Source organism: Mytilus edulis, chromosome 10 (genome assembly GCF_963676685.1).
Source record: "Mytilus edulis chromosome 10, xbMytEdul2.2, whole genome shotgun sequence".
Lineage (NCBI taxonomy): Eukaryota > Metazoa > Mollusca > Bivalvia > Mytilida > Mytilidae > Mytilus > Mytilus edulis.
Window position 1 is genome coordinate 14,603,810 of NC_092353.1, and position 23,879 is coordinate 14,627,688.

Consider the following 23,879-nt stretch of genomic DNA (forward strand, 5'->3'; position numbering starts at 1 on the left):
ATTCATTAACATTAATTTACAAACTGTCACTTATTCATAAAGGATACAGGTCAATATATTTTTTTTTAAAACCATTACACTTTCATTCACTATAAATAGTATTGTGGATTCACTTATTTTTGTGGGAACCAATTTTTGTGGTTTGTGGAAAACGCGTATTTGTGGATATTTAATTTTGTGGTTTTGTCAAAGTCTGCATACAATCCTTTAGAAAATTTGTAATACGTTGAAAATTTGTTTATGGTTCCTATATATATATCCTGGAATTCAACCAAATAGATATCCAACGAATATTAATGAATCCACAGAAAAATATAGTTTGTACAACGTATGGCTTATTGTAAACCTTACCTCATATTAACATGGAATGAACTGACTCTATCAATAAGAAACCCCCCTGACCACATGCATTCAGGTCTGTTTATCATCCTGACACACAGAAGCTGATCAAAGTCCAGTCTGGGAAAGTGGAAAGGCATTTTACCACCTGGTAAGGCAGTGAGGTATGTCTCTAAACTTCCTGTGATCTATAAAAAATGAAGAGAATAAACATACTTTTATCTACAGATGAACAGAAAAGTATAAAATGGGCAATATAACAGCAATCACACAATTAAAAGTATGAAAAAAGTGTCCAAATAGTTATACATAACCTGTTACTGGGTAGTCTGCTAGATAAGAACAATGTCACCTACTTTAGCATTTGTTGGGAAAAAGGCAAATCTCAAGAGCTGGCAGAAGGCAGCTTTATTGCTTAATCAAAGAGCAGATTGCTCTGAGGGATACGATTGTCGTTGTTTCATTGACACATGTATACATGTAGCTGGATAATATTATTTTCAAAACTAATTCAACTTCACATTTAAAATAGTTACAAAGTAGCCAATCACGGATAAAAGTGTATGAACAATGTAATCAGGCCTATGTTCTATCTTTTTACTATCAATTCCAAGTTTACTTTCCACAGCAGTCACCGAGACTCAGACTGAGAGAAGATATTTCACTTCGTATCTTATCACCAATTTTCCTACATTAATTCTAGGAGGAACCCCATTCCTAACTCTTTAAATATTAAATTTCCTTTGGGTCAGTGATCATGACTCCTTTCCGTACACATTTATCTGTTTAAAATGCGGTCGTTTTTAATATAATACGACGTTTATTGACAGAACGAGCTAATACTCGACGTGTTGTTATTCAGAATTCACGGAAAGAGTCTTCCATATAATCGTTTCGAGTTGTCTCACTTCCGGAAGGAGGGAGACAACTCGAAACGATAATATGGAAGACTCCATTTTGCCTGAAGGAGTGTTCTACGATAAGGATTTTTTTTTTAATTTAAATGATGCATATGATATAAAATTATGCAACAACTATAACCTTCAATAGCAGACATACATAGAAAAAAAACCCATGAGTTATAAATTAATTAACTGAGTGGAGAATCCAGAGCAACCATTCATGCGCATAATTTCCAAAACAAACCCTGGAGCAAGAACGTAAATCAAATGTTTATTAAATAACCTAGATGGTTCTCTATTTCTTTATGGAAGTACCATCTCAAATATCAGTTTCATAACGGTAACAGTTAAGAACCAGATGCTCCGCAGGGCGCAGCTTTATACGACCGCAGAGGTTGAACCCTGAACGGTTGGGGCAAGTATGGACACAACATTCAAGCTGGATTCAGCTTTAAATTTAGATTGTGATTAAATAGTTGACACAGCATAGGTTTCGGACACAGAATGAATGTGGTCTAATGAACTTAAAAAAAATATGTTTGCCTTTGAACAATTCACTATGCTGTTGAATATTAATCCTCTCAAAAAAATGTTTGAAGAAATTTTCTTTTTATTTATGAAATCTGAAATGAAAAAAATTGACCCCCCAATTTTTTTTTCACATCCCCCTTTCCCTTATTTCAAAACTGATCTCAATTCAAATTTCTAATGTAGTTTGCAACAATAACTACTCATTTAAATACATCATAAAATATTAAAATGTAAAAAAAGTGCTTGTTATTACTGAATGGTAAAGATTGTTTTAATCTATCAGTTGGTAGTAAAAGTGAATATACATTGTATATTGTATAAAACAATGATTTAAGTTGATTCAACTACTATTCTGGACAAAGAAAGATAACTCCAATTGAAATCCAATTGGAATTTCTTGCTATTGCACAATATTGTGCAATTAGATATTTCTTGCTATTGTGCAATACTGTGCAATTGAAAATATTTGCTATTGCACAATACTGTGCAATTGAAGATTTCTTGCTATTGCACAATACTGTGCAATTGAAGATTTCTTGCTATTGCTGAATACTGTGCAATTGAAAATTTCTTGCTATTGCACAATACTTAATATAATAATTTTGGATCCTGATTTGGACCAACTTGAAAACTGGGCCCATAATCAAAAATCTAAGTACATGTTTAGATTCAGCATATCAAAGAGGCCCAAGAATTCAATTTTTGTTAAAATCAAAATTAGTTTAATTTTGGACCCTTTGGACTTTAATGTAGACCAATTTTAAAACGGGACCTAATATTAAGAATCTACATACACAGTTAGATTTGGCATATCAAAGAACCTTAATTATTCAATTTTTGATGAAATCAAACAAAGTTTAATTTTGGACCCCGATTTGGACCAACTTGAAAACTGGGCCAATAATAAAAAATCTAAGTACATTTTTAGATTCAGCATATCAAAGAACCCCAAGGATTCAATTTTTGTTAAAATCAAACTAAGTTTAATTTTGGACCCTTTGGACCTTAATGTAGACCAATTTGAAAACGGGACCAAAAATTAAGAATCTACATACACAGTTAGATTCGGCATATCAAAGAACCCCAATTATTCAATTTTTGATGAAATCAAACAAAGTTTAATTTTGGACCCTTTGGGCCCTTTATTCCTAAACTATTGGGACCAAAACTCCCAAAATCAATACCAACCTTCCTTTTGTGGTCATAAACATTGTGTTTAAATTTCATTGATTTCTATTTACTTAAACTAAAGTTATTGTGCAAAAACCAAGAATAATGCTTATTTGGGCCCTTTTTTGGCCCCTAACTCCTTAACTGTTGGAACCAAAACTCCCAAAATCAATCCCAACCTTTCTTTTGTGGTCATAAACCTTGTGTCAAAATTTCATAGATTTCTATTAACTTCAACTAAAGTTATAGTGCGAAAACCAAGAAAATGCTTATTTGGGCCCTTTTTGGCCCCCAATTCCTAAAATGTTGGGACCAAAACTCCCAAAATCAATCTCAACCTTCCTTTTGTGGTCATAAACCTTGTGTTAAAATTTCATAGATTTCTATTCACTTTTACTAAAGTTAGAGTGCGAAAACTAAAAGTATTCGGACGACGACGACGACGACGCCAACGTGATTACAATATACAACGAAAATTTTTTCAAATTTTGCGGTCGTATAAAAACTCCACTTCAGTTCTTAAATGACATTCTATCGGAATTCAGAGAACTCTCGCATTTTATCAAAACTGGGAATTCCCTCTGACGTGTTTCTAAATTTATAAAAATACTAAATATAAATACTGCTTAATTCTGATTTTCCGTGTTGTTTAAAACATGCATATAAATCAAGGGAATTACCAAACATGAAGATTATGAAAAGAACATTACAGGAAAGTTGTTTAAGTTCAATCCCTTTGTTTGTTTTTACCTTTTAAAGCAAGACAATCATAAGAATCTGAGATGTTCCTTAATGTTTAGAATAAAACGATTGGCGTGAGGGCAATGCTCTGAGCCACCGGTATAAGTCTACAGATTGCTTGAAAGCAATCGTATCCCAAAAACCCTATTAAGTTTCTACAATGAACCAAAACTTGACAATATGTTTGTATCAAAACAAAAAGAAAACATTATAAAGTACACATAAAAAAGTCGTCTATACTCAATATATTTGTCAGCTGAATGTTTACTTTGTACAAGTAATCCAGATTGTAGATATTCTTCAGAGTTCAGTTTTTTTTGTGATTTTACTTTTTATATATACATCCTTGACATTTTGAGTATAAAAAGAAGTTAACATTAATAAATTAATCTGTAACCAAATATATACACATGAAAAAGGTTGAGACATAAGGAAACTGGAATTTGGTATCATAATACTACAATTACTCATCACATCTAAAAAGTACTAGATTTCCAAAACTGCAGATATTTTTCTTTCATATCCAAGATTTATTAATAGAAAGAAAACTTTCTATACAATTGTTTTTCAATATGCTATGCTTAGTAAATTACCAACCTCCTCCATGGCAATATGTCTCTGTGCTATAGCCAGCTTGTGACTGGACTGATTGTCAATCTCAAATCTTGGAGCAAAGTTAACAATGTTTGTATCTTTGTATCTGCCCTTGCCTTGTTGTACAGCTATTCCTATGTTATAAACCCTGAAATAAAATCCCATGTAAATACTGTTACAATCAAAATTTTCCTCTTTTTTTTCCTTGAAAAACAAAACTTTATAGTATTTTTTTCTCTCTTTTTTTTGAAGACATAATTCTTTAATTTTCATTAGCAGAGGATGAAACTAAATCTACTGGTAAGTTTCTAAAATCTAATCTATTAAAGGCAAGCAATTAGATGGACTAATGGACTAAATCTTACTTTTCTAGATTTTCTACATCCTAATAACTATTTTACTTACATCTTTTTATGAAAATTAAAAATAACTTTAACATGCAAAAAGGAGCTTTTAGTCACTGAAATAGTAAATAAACACCCAATCGCATTAACCTAAAAAGAAACTGATAAATGGTATTCATGCTATTTAAATAGATTTTCAATTAGATGATGTACACTGTATTGGTAGGGAACATTCAAGTGGAACATTCAAGTTGTAATACATGACTTTATTGAAGGATTTCATTTTGGTAACCATGCTGACTAAAGGTTGGAAAGGTTGATGCAACAGTAAGCCACTGATGTAAAAGGTCTATATATAGAAAGTGAAAAACCCATCACCACCTTATTTCTATACTTTTGTAACCTTTGACCTTTATAGCAACCAATGACTTACTGTCTTTTCGAGACAGATAAATGTAACTTCATTTTGGCCTCATTCTGAAGTTCTACTAACCAATCAGGTTTGTTTCTCTCTTTTCTTACAACATTTAGTTTTCTCATGCCAACTCCACTTTCTAAAGAAAACCTGCTACACCTATAAATAGAACAATAACATGTTATACATGAAATGAAATGAATTGAAATTCAAGCAATGGTACAGATATAAACAATGGTATAGATATAGTCTCACAGCTTGTCAATATTTTAGTTCAGTATCGGTTACTGTATAATGTTATTGCTGGCATATCGTCTCAATGGTATCTTTAGGTACTTACAGTGAGTTGCTTATAGGTGTTACTGTAAAACTTAACCAATAGCTCAACCTGTTTTTAAAATTGACAATACAATAGGGACATTTAAATTGACCAGTTGGTATTGTTAGATTTAAATCTACCTTGATGCTACCTGTAAAGATTTTTATTCACCTAACCCAAAGTTTCAGCATGCTTTTTTCCTGAACTTTTTCTTACCTAGGATTATTCTATTAAAAAATTGATAGGGAAGAAAATAGTTTTGGTTTTCATTGTTTTAAATCCCTGATATATATAATTTATCTATTTTTTACCTAAAATTCTAAATCAGTAAAAGATTAAATTAAATATGTATTACTATGTTTGAAAATTAAACTGTTTTTACACACTAAATGCTTCTTTAAAATTCTAACCCTTATATATAGTATTGTCCAGCTGCCAGTGAAACAAGAAATAGCTGTTCAGGTGTTTACAGTTTAAATTTTCAGATGGATATGTTGTTCATTTCTTCACATGTCCCTTCAAGATTCTCATTTTGGATTATTATTTGCAATGTTTGAAATCTTTTGGTGTCATTGTGCATACAATATTGGATTTATTTTATTTCAAGTCACTTCTTAGATTTTTTATAGCAATTTTGCTTCTTAAAATGTGATGTGTTTTTTTCAAGATTTTATTGTCATGAAGGACATCAAGGAGGAAATAATTCATTCAAACTGTTTTGTGGGGCTTACATATGATGTTGTACATATAAAATTCGAAAATAAGTTTGGAGTATACCTTGCTGTGTTTTTTCTTTGAAATCTATTATAATATTAGTGGGACTTTTGTGCATAAAATGCTGTGTTTGCTCAAGGAAATTCAAATTTTCATACGATGGGATTTAGTTATGTTAAAGATTAAAAAATTTCAAAACTGGAATTCAAGTAGGAGATATAGTGTGAGTTCATCCAACATGTTTCTGTGGCTTTAAATGTGATTTTAAAAACATTCATTATTAATTTGGGATCTATTACAAACTTAAGATGATTTACCATTTAAATGGGATCTTGGAAATGAAATAAAATGTTGAATTAATGCAGTGGATATAGTCTAATCTAGTGATAAAGTGAAAAATGAAAGTAAAATATTCTAAAATATTCCTAACGTGGGGAAATGTTTTAAGTGAATGTGAAATTGGAAATAGTCATTATAAAATTCTGGATCAAATATTGTTTGATTTGGAAATTTATAATAGGAAATGAAATAAAATGTTAACTGTGGATATAGAAAAATCAAGTGATATATAGTAAAAATATAAATAAAATATTACAAAATATTTGTAAAGTGAGGATAACTATTTGGAATATAGTAATGGAAATGATAAAAGAAATTTACAAGATTCTGAATTATGTATAGATTCTGCACCTGTTAAATTAGGATGTATATCATGGGAAGTTAATCAGAATTTATACTATGGATTTAGAAAAAAATCTAGTGAAGTAGTGAAAAATGAATAAAATTGGGAATTATTTAAAATTTTTGGAATTCTGGATGAGATGTCAAATATCAGTGTAAAAAAATAAATGAAATCGTTTATTCAAATATGATTTTGATGTTTCATAAAGTGAGTGAAATATTACGACTGGATTATTTAGGGTATTAAACACTGCTAGTAGTGGCTATGCAAACATTAAGATGAAATGTAGTGCATTTTAGGCCATGCAATTTTAAATAAACTGCAAGAAAATAACATATATGATATAGTCATTCTTGTTTGGCTTGATAACTCCTAATATTTGGAATGACAGTAAAATAAAAATCTCTCAATAGAATAATCCTAGGTAAGAAAAAGTTCAGGAAAAAAGCATGCTGAAACTTTGGGTTAGGTGAATAAAATTTTTTACAGGTAGCATCAAGGTAAATTTAAATCTAACAATACCAACTGGTCAATTTAAATGTCCCTATTGTATTGTCAATTTTAAAAACAGGTTGAGCTATAGGTAAACTTTTACAGTAACACCTATAAGCAACTCACTGTAAAACACTGTACACATGGCATGATATCTATACCCCACTTTTATGTCATATTTCTGTTCTCTAGTTATTCTTCTTCTTTTAAATTCAATAATACAAACTTACCAAATAGGCAGAGAATCAGGACCATGGACTGATAATACAAACTTACCAAAGAGGTATAGAATCAGGACCATGGACTGATAATACAAACTTACCAAAGAGGTAGAGAATCAGGACCATGGACTGATAATACAAACTTACCAAAGAGGTAGAGAATCAGGACCATGGACTGATAATACAAACTTACCAAAGAGGTATAGAATCAGGACCATGGACTGATAATACAAACTTACCAAAGAGGTAGAGAATCAGGACCATGGACGGATAATACAAACTTACCAAAGAGGTATAGAATCAGGACCATGGACTGATAATACAAACTTACCAAATAGGCAGAGAATCAGGTCCATGAACTGACTTTCCTATCCTCATTGTACACCTGAAACACAAATACAGAAGTGAAAATTTACAACTATCTTTCTAATAACAAATGAAATACCATTCAAAAGTTTGGTCTAATTGCTATCTAATTCAACATCTACATTTTATTGAAGTTATGCTTTCTGCAAATTATATTTGTAGCTTGAGTACACATAAATGCTAGAAACCATTTTGTACCCCTTACCTATTTTCTCAAATTATTGGCTGAGAAGACTGATTTGATTGGTAATAAAATTTGAAAAATTTATTACTCAAAAACTACTTATTGCAAATACACTATTTTTGCACAGTGTTAACACTTTGAGTGAATGTCAGAAGAATACATCCTTAATATAGATTTTCGTAAGGTCTAAACATTTTATGTACAATAAAAATCATTGCAATAAGTATAAACTTACAAGTCTGCTGAATCTCTATCTGTAAAACTAAACAACAATGGTGTCACACTTCTGGCCAACTCATGTTCCTCGAACTGACCGGCTGCCTCTTTATCAGTCTGACCAAATACCAGGGGTAAACCTGATTTATTAATCAGCCAGAACTGTGATAGTACTGATATCTAAAATATATACACAAAACATGTCAGTCTGTCCAAATACCAGGGGTAATACTGATTTGTTAAGGATGCTCACGGGTACAAACATTTCAGCGAAAAATTAAACATTTGTTTTTTCATTACAAATTTTATTTACTACACTATTAGTTATAACTTTATGATATGGTACAAAAATCACCCAAACAAAAAGATTCGGTTTGGCCACAGATGACTTTTAAAATGTTTATATCATTGAAAAAGCTCTAAATTATCTCCCTTTGATGCAAAAATGCCATTTTTGGGCATGAAAATTGAAATATCTTTGTTAACTCATCGGTAACCTATATTTTTTGTTATTGTTTTCAAATAAGCTGTACATCAACTAAATAATTGTAAAATTTAAGCGATTTAGTTATTTTTTTATTACGAAATTACCAATATTTCTCCTATTAGTTCAACACACAAAAATATTTTTGAAAATAAAAAAAAATGTTGTGTTTAAACTTACATTTACACTGCCACCTTTCATTGAATTAATTTTGATCATTAAATGTAGCTTCCTTCCCAATCTATCATACAGCCTCAGTTTGACATTATTCCTGTTAGAATCAGGTGGTATAAGTAATTCCTGGCATGTCTCAAAGTTTTCTAGATGTATACCAAGATTCATGTCCTTCTGTGGATCAGCCTGCAAATACAAAACTCACTGAAGAAACCTACATGGAAACAAATATATCTACATGTATTACTTGAAATGCATTCAAATGTGATGTGTTTTTTTATACAATCTAATGTGTGTTTATTACTGAAAATCTATCTAAATTAGATGAAATCAACAAAATGACTGTACATGTTAGGGTTTTTTTTGTTTGTTTTTTGTGTATGTGTTGTTGATGCCTTTTTAACTTTTTTTTATTCGATTTTGATGTCCATGTGTTGTTACTGTTGTTGTCTTATATTTTTCTGAATTTTGTGTATTTTTTTGCATTTTATTGCCCTTAAGATGTTTGCCATAATTTTGTTGTGTATATGTTGTGTAATCATGTACATGTACCTTTCATTCATTAATGTATATCCATTTACTTACTGCATGAAGGTGTGCCTTTTTTCCCGGTTTGATGACACCACTGATGACTGTGTCTTTGAGGTAGTATCTGAGGTCTATAGGGAGGAGGTTGTGTATGATGACAGGAGGTAGAAGGGTAATAGTGTGTGCAGGGAGGATAGGGATATCTTCTCTTGTCAATATCTGTTCAGGATAGTTCTGTCGCTGTACAGAGGAACAAAATCTGAAAAATTTACAGGGAATTTGAAATAATAAAATAAGCCAACAGATTCCACTTTTAAATTATAAAAAAAAATCTTACTTTCAACCACCAAAGAAATTTTGAAAGAAATTTTCCAGGAAAAAGACCAAAATGGCAAAAAATGTCAACATCTATGATATTTAAATTATGTGAAAAGCTTTCTAAAATTTGTAGAGGGCAACTGTTTAATACAACAGAGAGTAGCCTAACGAAATTTGGTATCACACAAACAAAATTGAAATTACTTAATCTGAACAACAAACTAACTAGGTCATTAATGACATAATAATCTTAAAATTTATAACATACATCATGATATAAAAGTTCTACAAAATGTTTTACCTGAAAACACCTGAATTATCTGGTGTCTCACATTGCTTTATTTTCTCCTTAGTGTCTCCTGCTAAAGCAACATGCTGCCATTGGATTGGTTGGTTGCAGAATTTAACTGGCCAATCAGATGGTTTCATATACAATGTAGCACATATAAAAGGAAGAGGTACTGGAATTGTTTCTTTTGGTTTCACAGGTAATATTTCAAATTTTCCTGTAAATAAATATTAATATTGAAGCCATCAGAGTTCATACCATGTTACTGTCAAATTGATTGGTTTGTAGCTAATTTTAAGGCACACAGTAGAATAATATGCCATGCAATCTATCCTTTTCTCGGTTATTTTTAAATACAGTTCTATATAATAACTACAGATGTATATGCATCAGATATTTGTCATATGTGTTTGTCTATCCATGACATAGCGTAAGCATGATAGCTATAGGTATATTTATTATGAAAATATATGATAGGTAATGTATTTTTGATAATTCTCAAAAATTTATGAAAAGGTTAAATGAACACGCTATCTTCAATTTTACCACAGTATCTCTATAAATAAAAACATACCATCTATCCCATTGCCAGCCATCATTCTAACATCTACAGCTGATTCTATCTTGTTATGTATAGTAAGGGCAGAACGGATGGTGATCACTTTCCTGGCACTCCCCTCCTGTCTTACATCAAATACAACTCTGGCTAACAGTTGTTTGGCTGGGTCATGCCATGATCCATAGGCAAACTGAAACAGAATTACTAACTACAGTATGTTGTTTTCAAAGCAAAAAAATCTAATTTCTGTTTTAGATGTCATTAGCATCATTTCTTCAGTCTTCAAGATAAACTTTTGAATCCACAAGCATGAAGCTCAATTTTCTAATTTTTTTTATGTATTCTGGTATATTATAGAGTAGATTTTACAAGCTTGAAAGCCATTTATAAAGAATGGGCTTGTAGACTTGTGTTTAAGTGTGAAGACTGTTTATTTAAACAAATATCATAAATTCAATCTGAGATTAAAACCCATTACAAATAAAACTAACAAAATTGTCGGCATTTTCTCAAATGCACAACTTATAACATACAATTAAAACCTGACAACCAATCATATGTTAACATTTTAAAAAGTATTTGCAAAATATTTTGTTTTATGCTGATAAAAATAATACAATAGAAAAGTTCAGACCCCTAAACACATGTATTATCCATTTAATCCCTAAGTTATCATCAGGTAGTGGTGTTCATATTCAAATTCATTTCACAAAACATTTTCTCTTTTGAAAACTACTTAAAATTTGCATGTTGAACATCAAACATTTATCTTGTTCATTAATACTTCTGACCACCAAAACAAAAACTTACTGAATTGAGACCTGTAGCAGATTTCTTGTCCGGTTCTGCTTCCCTAAAGTAAACTCCTACTTTGTCCACAGATACAGCTGACATACGATTCCATCCATCTATCTTTACAACTATCTGATTCACATGGAGGTCATGGGTTTTCTGAAAATAAAAACAAACATATATATGGTTCATCTTTTGTTATTGCTGTTTGTCTAAGTCGTTTTTCTTTAGACAATTCTGCTTTCTCTTTTTTTATTGAACTTTCAGGTTTTTATTGTTTACTTGATCACTCCTATCTGTATTTTTATAGGATTAACTCAAACATGTATTGCTGTGGAATCATTTATTTTCGTTGGTACCAATTTTTCATGGATAGAGGAAAATTGTATTTTCGTGAATATTTGATTTTGAGGTTTTGCTTAAGTCTGCTATATAAAATTTGTCATTTGTCAAAATTTTAGATTCACCTGTACCCATGAATATTGGAATCAAACAAATAATATTGTATTCACAGTAAGCAATATTATTGTATAGCAATATAATATTTCCCACAGAAAGTAACCAAAAGTTAGCGTGCAATAAATTCTAATATTGCACTAGTGCAATAAATCGTAAAAATTCATGACGTCATTTACGACAAAATCTTAGTTTAAACCAATTTTTACTTTCAAATATTATATTGCTATACAATAAAAGGGTTATTGCATGAATATTGGGGAATATTGTCCCTCGTAGAACATATATTGCACTCGCAAGCTCGTGCAATATAAAATTCTACTCGTTGGCACTCATACCAAATCTTCTAAATTTGATTAATTGGTAAAACAAATTTCCTAGTAAATAACTTTACATCCTTTGAAAATATGCAATAACCTGGTAAACATAAATGCTACCACCTTAGCAAAGTCAAGTACAGTAAGGATATAATGTGTGACAATAATAGCAGGTGGACAACTTTAACATACATGTACTAGCACTATCAAGTAATTTAATGAACATAACATCAATACGCAAACAAATATGATATACAGCAACAATCAACAACTACTGAATTACAGGCTCTTTGGGTGAGATAGGCACATAAGTGAATAATTGTATGCTCTATGTAGTTTTATAAATAGGGTGTCAATTAAATAAAGCAAGCTAAGCTCTAGCCCTTGGCTTTCAAAATGGTCATATTTTTCTGTCATGAACTGTCTCTGTCTTGAGTTTTATTGCTGTCAAATTGAAATTAGCTCTTTTGGTCACTGTAATTGAATGTTAATATAATATGATTTAAATACACTGTTGTTTTCTATTGTTGAAGACGTCTCAATTTCTCCTCATATAAAAGCAATTATGGTACTAATATACATTAAAATAATGAAATGTGGTATGACCTCTGTATTTAGAAGAGGATCAATGTTGTTGTTAATAAAAACAAAATGTGCCATTGCACTAAGCCTTCTGCTTATGTTCTAATTAAATATTTTACTTACATGGAATGCAATGCACTGTAATTATTCACAAGCTAAAGCATGGTAAAATTTTAAAAACTCAAAATCAAAATTGAGAGTGAAAATATTGTTAGTTGAATACACTGTAGCTCTATCAGAGTAATGCAATCTATAATCTAGTTTTAGTTTAATATTTACAGTCATCTTCCATATAAATATACCAATATATATCGTATCATTTAATCATAGTATGAAATATGATGATTACACAAGTTTATCATACTATGAAATATGATGATTACACAAGTTTTAATAGTGTTATCTTTATACATGTTATATCCAAATCATACTGAGTATTTCAAACTTCATGCCACAAGTTACTGGAATATAAGTTTTATAAGTATGCTCAAGACCCTAGTTAAAAAACCATACATAGTAATTGTTTCAGAGGATTAATACATAAAAGATAAGTCTTACCTTATGCCTTATTTTCTGAGGTCTGTTAAATTCAAATGACACCTGTTGACCTGGTTGAACTTTTTTCCAATCAGAAGCCTGAATATATCCTCTATCCATCATTTCATCTCGTTTTTCTATTTCATGTTTAATTCTGAAATAAATTATACCTTACAATTTTTCTATTTTACCAATATTTGAATCACTTCAAAATTGATTTGAAATCTGACTTTTGAATGTTTTTAGAAATTAGAATAATAATAAATGTGTACCATTAACTATAACAATCAAGAAATCAGGCCGTAAACAGAAACAGAACTATAGACCAAATTTTTTTTTTTGATAAATGAGTTATGCTTGTTAACCTGAGGTCAATTGGTGTAAATGATGTCATTGAACAATTGGCTCTTACTATGACATAAAAGCAAAAGCATGGTGACACCCAAAATGTAATAGAAATTGCATGAATGTGAAAGTTGTCTATATCTATTTATCATACAGGTTGTAAGGTGATTTAAAAAATCTTTCAAAATTATGAATATGAATTTTGAAATCCATCTTTTAAATGCAGTTTAACCTAATCATGTACATATTATCTCAATGTTATATGCTGACCTTGATGGGTGTGTTGTGACCTTGAGATACCACAGAGGACATCCTGTTTGATTGTCAAGGACAAATGGAACAAAAGGTGTCCGTCTTCTCTGGTTACATATGACACTGTCACTACTGGGATTTCCTTGGTCCTGTTGACCACTGTTTGCTGCACTACAATAAACAAAAATATAGTTATATGTTGTTACATAAAATTGAGAACAAAAATAGGGACTGTTTCAAAGCTATAACAGCCCAAAGCCATCATTTTACATGTATGTTATTATGCTGCTCATTTCTTCCCTACAATTCTTATCTTCAAAACTAACTGAAATTCAAAATTTTAAAATATGAAGATTCCATTAATGGAGCAAATTCATCAGAGCTTTGAGAAATTTCATCAGAAGCCATGCCATATCACTCTTATGTTTATAAATCAGGTCCAATAGCCAGGATGCTGCTGATGTTGCTATTTATGGTCATAATTATCTGACATTAATAGAAAAACTTTAAATTCTGTGTTTTTTGTTGAGGAGGAGTAATCTGACAATCAAGGTGTGCATAGTTTCACTCTTGAGGATGGGACATAATTACACAACATGTTGGAATGAAATAGATTATCAAATATAAATTGTTTTTAAAAATGAATTTGTTAAATTCTTCACTGATGAAAAATAAATATGGGAAATTTTGTCATTTTAACATTTTTATAATTTATATGAATATATTGCCATAAAGCAATTTTATATAAAAGCCAATTAAGAGTTGTCTCATTGGCATTTAGGTATACCATATTGTCTTATTTCTATGATATCTTGAGATTTGAATGAGAAAAAAACATAAACTTCTTTGAGCAAATACACAAAAGTATAGTGTATACTTTTGTGATGGTTATATTTGTCATGTTTATTGCTAATTTTGAGATTTAAATAAAACCGCCAAAATATCAACTAGCAAACATTTTATCTTTAAAGAAAATCAGAATAAAAGACAAAATAAACACAAAAACAAAACCTTGTGAAAAGAGTTTATCCTAGAAATTGCTAAATCAAAACTCTCAGTAAAATAACACAATAGTACAGTATTATAAACATTAAATAGTACTATTGGCTTTGTATTCATCAAGAAAGCTTACAGCACTAGTAGAGAATAGAGTGAAAGGTGAAATTTGGAGGTCTCTAAACTATTGATTCCAATAGGTATGGAGCTCTGAGTTGGAGGATCCAAAATCCTCTCTTTCCCAGGAGTCATTTGCAATCTTCCAAAGAACTTCAATGATTTCAAACAACATATCATGGTGACAAACTTACGGTACTTGTCTATAGTAGTCTTCTGTCCATTTATCTTTTGTTTTGTTATACAAGTCCAAGAAAGTCCTTGTTATACTTATGTTTAATACATCAGGAGCTGAAACATATATACCATTCACTTTTGTCATATAACGAAAAGTCAAAAATAGTAAAGAACATTTTTTCAAATTTGAACTACATTTCTACAAGAATTTTTCAACAAATCATTTATTCAATTTATTTAGCAAATATCTTACACAAAATCTTTTCAAAAGTTTGCGGAAAAAATTTAATGTTTTTGAATACATGGTTTTAATCAATCATATTTTATGCATATTCATCAAATCTAAATATTGGTTTGATTCCACGCTGCTTTTGATAAATAATATTTCCATAATTCACTCCAAACATCTTTAATTTTTTGTATCTGAAACAAGCATGTTGTTCAGTGGTAGTCGTTTTTTGATGTGGTTCATAAGTTCTCAATTCTAGTTTTTTCATAAAGATCGACTGTTTGTTTTTCTGTTTGAATGGTTTTACACTAGTCATTTTTAGGGCTTTATAGCTTGTGTGAGCCAAGACTCCATGTTGAAGACTGTACTTTGACCTATAACGGTTTACTTTTTACAAATTGTGACTTGGATGGAGTGTTGTCTCTTTGGTATTCAAACCAGCTCTTCTTATATATCAAATTACCGTTTATCTGTAGATCTTTCTTGATATCTCCTTTTAATTCATACTGTCTCCACTCAGTACTGCATCTAAAATTATAGAAAGATTTGTTCAGTACCTATTTCATCAAAAGTATCTAAATCACAAAACAAATAAATAGGGAAAGTGTTTCTCGGAAACAGATGTGGCTCTACTTGCATATCATATAAAGTTATAAGGATATAACTGAATTGACGCTACCCAAATTTTTACTCAATCTGAGTTTTGTGGTAATAGGTATTGTATATATACCTACCTCCACTTGGTTCTATAAATGGTTCCCAGCCAGAGAGTTCCCTTTTGTTATAGTCCCCCATCAGACTGAATGTTCTAAGACTATATATACCTACCTCCAAGGTTCTATAAATGGTTCCCAGCCAGAGAGTTCCCTGTTGTAATAGTCCCCCATCAGACTGAATCTGGCCTGTCCTTCCATCACATTCTGTAGCTTTTGATTGACATTAATGTTATTAAATGATAGTTCTGCCAGTGGTACATCAGAGTCCTTACAATCATCAATAAAACACAGACATACACAAGATGCCTTTAGCTGAAATAAAGAGTGACTGAATGAAGAAATACAGGACATACAAACAGATGCAACTCTATATTTAATGTATAACTGACAGCTTGGTTTTAAACTACTGAAATTCTTAAAAACTCATTCAACATTTAAAAGCTGTTGACTAAAAACTTCTTGGAGAAATTACAGTTAAATTTTCAAGAGTTCAAATCAATAATAATAGTTATACATATGAGCCTTCTTTCTTTTGAACATGTATATTGTTGTTTAGTGTTTTTTTGTTGATGTGGTTCATAAGTGTTTCTAATTTTTTTGTTTTTTGGGGGATTTTCCTGTTTGATTGGTTTCACACTATTCAATTTTGGGGGCCTTTATACCTTGCTGTTTGGGGTGAGTCAAGGCTCTGTGTTGAAGGCTGTACTTTGAGCTATAACTGTTTACTTTTACAAATTTTAACTTTGATGGAGAATTGTCTCTTTGACACTCATACAACATCTTCTTATAACTATATATTATAAGATTTTTTTTTGCTATAGGCAATCCTGATGAAGGCAAATCAAGAAAAGTGCTTCAGATGCATCAAATTTATATTTAAGTGTTATTTATGTTTTGTACAAGTCAATTTAACAAAAGAAACATGGAAAATAACAGTATTAATTGTTCTCTCCATAATATTAGATTACCTCAATACTTGTAAGTTTCAGTCCTCCTTCTTTCTTCTCCACAGGTAGTGGTTTACCATGTGCAGTCAACCATAAAGCAGCCTCTGTTAAATCACCATTACATTCATCTAAAGATTTCTCACATTCTTCTTCAGCAAATCCCAAGTCCTTTAGACACTTCATTTTATTTGCTGTGGAAAGAGAAACTATGTATATTCCATATTCATTTATTGGATTGAACATTTCTATAAATCTATGTTCAAAAGCATACTTTAAATTTTGATATGATAAAAGGTCCATCAATATATACAATTGAATGTCATTATTTCATACTTGTCTCCTCAGACAACAATCATTACTGTGCTATGCAAGAGAAATTGGACTTTCAGACTAGCAATGTGCAAAATTTTCTTTAGAGTCTTATGATTTTATTCATTCAAACTACTAAGTAACTATTGATTTTTTTTAGCTTATTACTAAAGAAATCAATGGCAGATCCAGAGGGAGGGTTCAGAGCGTTGGAACACCCCTTATCCTGGGTTGGGAACAGCCCTTTTGAAAATGGCTTGATCTGCCACTGGAAATGTTGCTTAAGTAAATAGCAGGTTCAGCAAAATCAAGAACATGAATTAGCCAATCTGATTAAAATACAGATCTTTAGTTCACTCTTTGCTTACAAGGATCTGAAAACATTCCTGTCTACTTTCTGTTCCTACTGTTATTACATATGCCAATGAGATTCCTGCCATCAAATGTTTGAAGGTATGTATAATTACCACAAAAACCAGAGGATCATAAAAGGTATTTGAAACAGAAAGTACAAAGTTGTGTTTAAATATATTTTTTAATAACAAGATTCTTGTATGTATATTTTGAGAAAAAAATGTTACTTACATGGGTATTTGCTTGGTACAGTTTGAGATTCTCTATTTTTAGCTTTCAATGCTTGATCAGGAAGTGAATTGAGGATTGCCAGGAACATCTTCATGTCAAGGTATGACAGCCTGATATTCATGGTATTAAATGACACCTGAAATATACATAATATATACTATGGATTTATTTATTTTTGTGGGTATCAATTTTCGTGGATTCAGTGAAACTTGCATTTTCATGGATATTTGATTTCTTGGTTTTATCAATCTCATTGGATTGAAACATTTCTATAAACCTTTGTTCAAACAAAGCTTATACAAATTTTGTTATTCATTATTAATTTATCAAGAATGCTTGCCTGTGTTGAAAGAGTGTATGACACAGAGAAAAATAATCGAATGGTTGCACTGTTCACAAATTGTTCTGAATGTTTTCCTGCTATTATAAAGATGTTATTCATTCTAGTCACAGCACAGCACTTGGCCCTTCCAAATATTCCTCATCTTACGAGTGTAATCATGGAAAACTCTGTATTGTGTATTTTTTATATATATTTTGTCTTCATCAATCACTGCATGATATTAACATTTTCCAGAAATTATTCATGGTTCAGACAAGAGATGAAAAATTAATTGACAGTGCAAAACCTAAAATACTTAATCATTATGATAGTGTACCTCTAGTAAAAGGTTCCTCTGTCTTATTTCTGAGGCCTCCAGCAGACCAGTGGACCCAGATTTATTGAGGTCTGGTAAAGGATTAGCATTTAAGTCTATATTAATCATTAAAGGGTCTATGATTGACAGAGCAGTCTCCTCCTCCGAGAGCAAACTACATGAAAACACTTCAATACTTTGTAAACTACAGGATAACAGCTTCTCCTGAGATGAGGGTCTGTATGTTAAAACTGCTGTACTCTGTAAATAGACATATTGCAAATATAAAGATATTTGAAGAGTTTTATATAAAAAAAACCCAGACTTTTTCCACTTTCATAAGAATGCTATTTATGAGTAAACCAGGTTTCATGGTACATCGATCTATGCAATTATAAGAAATGTATAGCCATTACAAGTGAGTATCAAAGAATAATTCTAAAGTGGTACATAGCATTACAGGGAGATAACTCTGTATATTTTTTTATGAATATAAACAAGCCAAATTAATATTAGTTAAGGTGTTTCGTACCAAAATTGATTCATACCACCTTAAGTTGATTGTATGGACTATCTTAACACACACAGTTGCACATTCATTTGTTAATTATTTATTAAGTACAACTTTAGAATGGAAAGTGCAATGAAGTCATTGGCTGAGTGCTAAGAGAAATTTACACTAATCCAATGGATCCAGCGATGTGAAAGTTTGTTATAAATCCTTTATAACACTGAACTGAAATCTGAAAAAAAATTGTCTTTTGATTTAGAGCTTGACACATATTATATAGAATCTTGTTAACCTATCTATCAAATAAAATACAAGAATATAAGTATTGTTACTTTAATGTATGGTAATTTCCCCTGTAAACCCATTTTAACCCCTTTACAAATTACCATTTTTCTCTGTTTTTATTAAACCATGATTGAGACCACCCTTAACACTACCATATGGTCATATGAGTTATTACCTTATGATTTAGCAATACTTTACCTTTAGAATAACAGCATTAGTATCCCATGTTGTACTGTCTTCAACCACAACAAACTGTGTGTCAGATACATTCAACTTTAGTTCAAAGGGTACCTCAACCTACAAATAAAGAAAAATGTCCAACAACTACAAACAAGTACACTTTTTGCTAGATAATTAATTTGGAAAATTAATTGATTATTCAATACAAAAATTAAAAAAAAAACAATTGCTGCTTTTTAATGAAAGCTTTTTGTAACATAATGACAAAAGAAACCAGCTTTTAGGTATTAGAAGATAATGTCAATCATTATTCTAATGGCTTTATGGATGCATAGGATCTTATATTACAGAATACATTGATACTAATCAAATCACAGTTACCAAATATGTCATATTCTCATGACTTCCATTTATAACATTTATTCAAAATTTGTACAATAATATATTTATATTTTTTTTATTCTGACAGTTGTAAGCAATTCAGCATTCAGCAAAGCAATTTGTTTTAACAAAATGAACCTGAATCCCACCTAACACAAGAGTACATTTTTGGTTTTAGACTAACCTGTTCCACTATTGGACCTCTCTTGGTCATAACACCACTAGACATTGTGACAGGACTACAAGTTCCAGATCCTGGTTTTGGAGACAGTGGTATATCATCAGTGCCACTTTCATCTTCTAATGCACCATTTTCCTCTTCTACAATGTTAATTAATTGAATTAACCCAAAATAAACCATGATGGAACATGTTTCAATTAGATAACCAAAGCTGGTGTTTTGCATATCAGTTTTAGTCTTATTTGAAATATTCCTAAATTATAGTATGACAGCATGCCTTTTCAGACAACAGCCTTCAACAGTATTTGACTTTTATGTTGACAAAAGCCAATTCTATTTTATTTATTTAATATCAGTTTTTAAAAAAGTTTTTTTTTTTTATCTTATTCCAAATTTGATACAAACATTTCACAAGTAATTTGTTCAAGGATTACTTTAGACAGAACTTGGAGACTAGAAAGAAAAATAATTGCAATTACCTTCCAAAAATGGATCGTCTGGTTTTGCAGCAAGAAATTCCTGGACTGTGAGCAGCCAATCAAATATACACATTAATTTCATGTTATTGAGTAGTATAGAGAACTGGTTTGAATCCTTGGTTGATCTGAAGTGGAGCTCTAGCTGGAAGGATCCAAATTCTGATGACTGGTTTCTTTTATTCTTGACTGGTCCTGGCTGTAAAATCTTCTCAAATACATTGGGTCTTACATTTACTGGAGCATCTTTGAAAAAATAATAATTTTATATTATATAGGATACACGTCCAGTTACCATAATAATGTCAAAATTGTTTTAACTCAAATTAAACTGTACCATTATCTAATAAATGATTAAAAATGACAAAAAGAATCATGTCTCTCATAAATTTCAAATGCCAAACATCAGAACTCTGACAAAGGTAGATAAAAAAAGACAAGAACTCAACAATTTTAATCATCACTTTGTGATAACCTACCAAACACCCCATTAAATTTTATTGTATCTTGGTGTGGTGGCATGTTAGCCTCACATACATATCCCACCTCCAGGTGCAGGAGTTTCTCCCTACATTGAAGACCCATTGATGGCCTTCGGCTGTTGTCGAGCTATGGTCAGGTTGTTGTCGCTTTGACACATTCCCCATTTCCATTGTCAATTTTATTATTATTGAAACTGGGGGTGGTGGTAGGAAAAGTAATTTTGGTTTGGACATGATGTATGCAATTTTGCTCAAAGAATGTTGGCTGAAGGGGTGATTTTAGGAGTCCTTCCCTCCCTCTCCCAATCAATTTTTATGGAATAACTCAAAAGAGAATCTATAGTAAACCCACCTCTGTATCTTGTATCACTAGCTACAATCTCATGAGAAACAAGATCAACATCTTTTGATTGGTTGGAGAAACTATCAAATCTGAATGTAGATGATATAAAGTCTAATTTAGCCAAAGAGCATTCTGGGTAATCCGGTCCCTGGTCATGTGACAAAACCAGTTCTATTGTGACATTGTTAAGATCTATTGCCATTCCAATACTCTGCCAAACAGTTCCACTCAGCACAGTCTGAAAATGATAAGTATGTGTCTTATTACATAGAAAAGATCATATCAAATACATCATTCTTATAATACCAATTTAAAGTATGCTTTAAGTGTAACAATAGATTATGCTAAACAAATATAATATCATAAAAAAATCTAATGTTTTCTGTATTGAAAAAACTATAAGCACATTTAATGCTAAATTCATTAATCAAATACTCAAAAGATAAAAACAAATCCCAATTTAGAAGTGATGGGTACAAGTTATACTAACATTTATTTCTGGGTCAATAAGATGTGACATGAGAGGTTTTTGGAACTCTGGTAACCTTTCTCCCAGATTATGATCCAGTATCCCTTTGATCAACTTGTACTGGTTCATATCAATAGTTATATGCATGGCAGACAATGCTCCATTGATCCTAAAGTCGGGAACAGCATGACTGATATCATTCTCTAGGTTTCTTTCTATTTGTAACTTCAACATACCCTTCTCTTTCAGCGATTTTCCTCCCTACAAAAGTAAAACTATAGTTAGTACTTCATTAATGAATGCACATTACACCACTGTTGCAGGTCAGGAGCCTGTAATTCAGTGGTTGTCATTCGTTGCTGTGTAACCTATTTGTTTTTCAATCGTCATTTTGTACATAAATTAGGCCGTTACTTTTCTCTTTTTCTTCTTGGTAATTGCTGAAGGCCTATAGTTGTTAATTTCTGTGTCGTTGGCAATCATACCACATCTTCTTATTTTTATGTGTATACCTATATTTGAGTACAATTTTAGAAGTATGTTAAAAGTATTGTATAACTTTTTCAAATTTCAATTAATAAAATTTAGATCCAGAAGCTCAAACTTATTTATCTTTTACTGTAACACAAATCTGACTTAAATTTACTTTATAACTGTGACAGCATTTAAGTTTACACAATAAAATCCATCCAGGTATTACCTGTTGCTGCAATACACAATCTTTAAACACCAAATCTGTATGACTGGACTTGACAAATGATCTGTTATACGTTTGCTTATCTACCCTCTCTGCAGAATATAAGTCCATGTCTGATAGAACCACTGACATAACATCTAACAAACATATATAATCTGGTCCTTCAGATGAAACAGACCCATCAGAATTCACTTTAAGGATATTATCAAACCCAAAGTTAGGTCTGAAGTTTGTTTCCTGTGAAGAATCACTATCAGTTTTACGAACATTACGCTTCTGATCTGATGACCCTGATGAACTTGAATCTAAAAGGAAGTTTGGATCTACACTAGTGCCCTCTGGTGTTCTTGGCTCTAGTGTAGGGTCATAGACCTCTGTTTCACTTATTTCATAACCATCCTCATCATACCGTTCATCTTTTTCCAGATTACCATAGATACTAGATGTCATAGGATCTTCACTTGCACCAGGGGGTAGTAGTTCATTATATGTACTTTGGGTCATCATGTTTAATGACCCAATTGATACGTCAGAAGAACATTTGGACAACAAAGAATCGTTTGATAAATTTCGTTTAACAGAAACAGATTCAGGTATCACAGGTCTATAAATAGCTGATAGAGTACCATCAGTTCCATCATGTCTGAAGACATTTTTCAAGGTCAGATTTCCAAGGTCAACAACAAGAACATCATTAGACTTAGAACTGTGAGGTATTACAATAATTGGAGACTTTAATTCTATGTCCAACATAATCCTAGAGCCTCTAGATGCCTTGTCTGCAACCTGAAATTATAATTGAAGATCATTAACAGCTTCTCTCAAAACACAAATCAATAGTTTAAATATTAATTTATACAACTAAAAAAATACTTATAAATTTTTAAGATTAAATGTGTGTTTGTTTGAATAGATATAAGCAGAGACTTCTTTTTTTGCCAGTATGAGGAGGATGTTGATTCAGAGGGACTGGATTACAGAAGTTTCAATGTCGTTAGTATGAAGAAGACAGTTTTACTGAATATTTTACAGAATTGACCATCAACTCATTTGATAATACAGAAACGGAGTAATTTGTAAAAGTAACAGACTACAGACAATGTGGTTGCAGAATACCAGCACTCAGTGATTTCAAATTTCTTAGTTATAATTAATTATAAATGATAATCTACTTTTCAATTCCAGCTTGCTTCGACAGAGACATATCTGCCAAAAGATGAAATTTTTCATTTTTTTTTTTATATAATTAAGTTCTAATTATTTCATGTAATAAAGAACAAATTGAATGCCTAATACT

General features: G+C 31.1%; 1 protein-coding gene across 1 annotated transcript in view; it reads right to left on the minus strand.

Annotated features, from left to right (window-relative positions):
* LOC139493487 (intermembrane lipid transfer protein VPS13D-like) overlaps positions 1 to 23,879 on the minus strand; it is a 79,324-nt gene that overhangs the window by 19,176 nt on the left and 36,269 nt on the right. The window contains exons 35-58 of the mRNA XM_071281916.1: positions 22,586 to 23,368; positions 21,907 to 22,146; positions 21,426 to 21,654; positions 20,595 to 20,837; positions 20,119 to 20,255; positions 19,572 to 19,670; positions 18,599 to 18,838; positions 17,940 to 18,075; positions 17,067 to 17,236; positions 16,211 to 16,410; positions 15,846 to 15,910; positions 15,171 to 15,267; positions 13,882 to 14,034; positions 13,288 to 13,420; positions 11,393 to 11,533; positions 10,598 to 10,772; positions 10,036 to 10,240; positions 9,474 to 9,675; positions 8,895 to 9,074; positions 8,250 to 8,410; positions 7,796 to 7,849; positions 5,055 to 5,195; positions 4,281 to 4,425; positions 352 to 527 (exon numbers count right to left, since the gene is read on the minus strand). Of these exons, the coding sequence (XP_071138017.1) occupies positions 352 to 527; positions 4,281 to 4,425; positions 5,055 to 5,195; positions 7,796 to 7,849; positions 8,250 to 8,410; positions 8,895 to 9,074; positions 9,474 to 9,675; positions 10,036 to 10,240; positions 10,598 to 10,772; positions 11,393 to 11,533; positions 13,288 to 13,420; positions 13,882 to 14,034; positions 15,171 to 15,267; positions 15,846 to 15,910; positions 16,211 to 16,410; positions 17,067 to 17,236; positions 17,940 to 18,075; positions 18,599 to 18,838; positions 19,572 to 19,670; positions 20,119 to 20,255; positions 20,595 to 20,837; positions 21,426 to 21,654; positions 21,907 to 22,146; positions 22,586 to 23,368 (4,505 nt within the window). The remainder of the gene's footprint in view (positions 1 to 351; positions 528 to 4,280; positions 4,426 to 5,054; positions 5,196 to 7,795; positions 7,850 to 8,249; positions 8,411 to 8,894; positions 9,075 to 9,473; positions 9,676 to 10,035; positions 10,241 to 10,597; positions 10,773 to 11,392; positions 11,534 to 13,287; positions 13,421 to 13,881; positions 14,035 to 15,170; positions 15,268 to 15,845; positions 15,911 to 16,210; positions 16,411 to 17,066; positions 17,237 to 17,939; positions 18,076 to 18,598; positions 18,839 to 19,571; positions 19,671 to 20,118; positions 20,256 to 20,594; positions 20,838 to 21,425; positions 21,655 to 21,906; positions 22,147 to 22,585; positions 23,369 to 23,879) is intronic.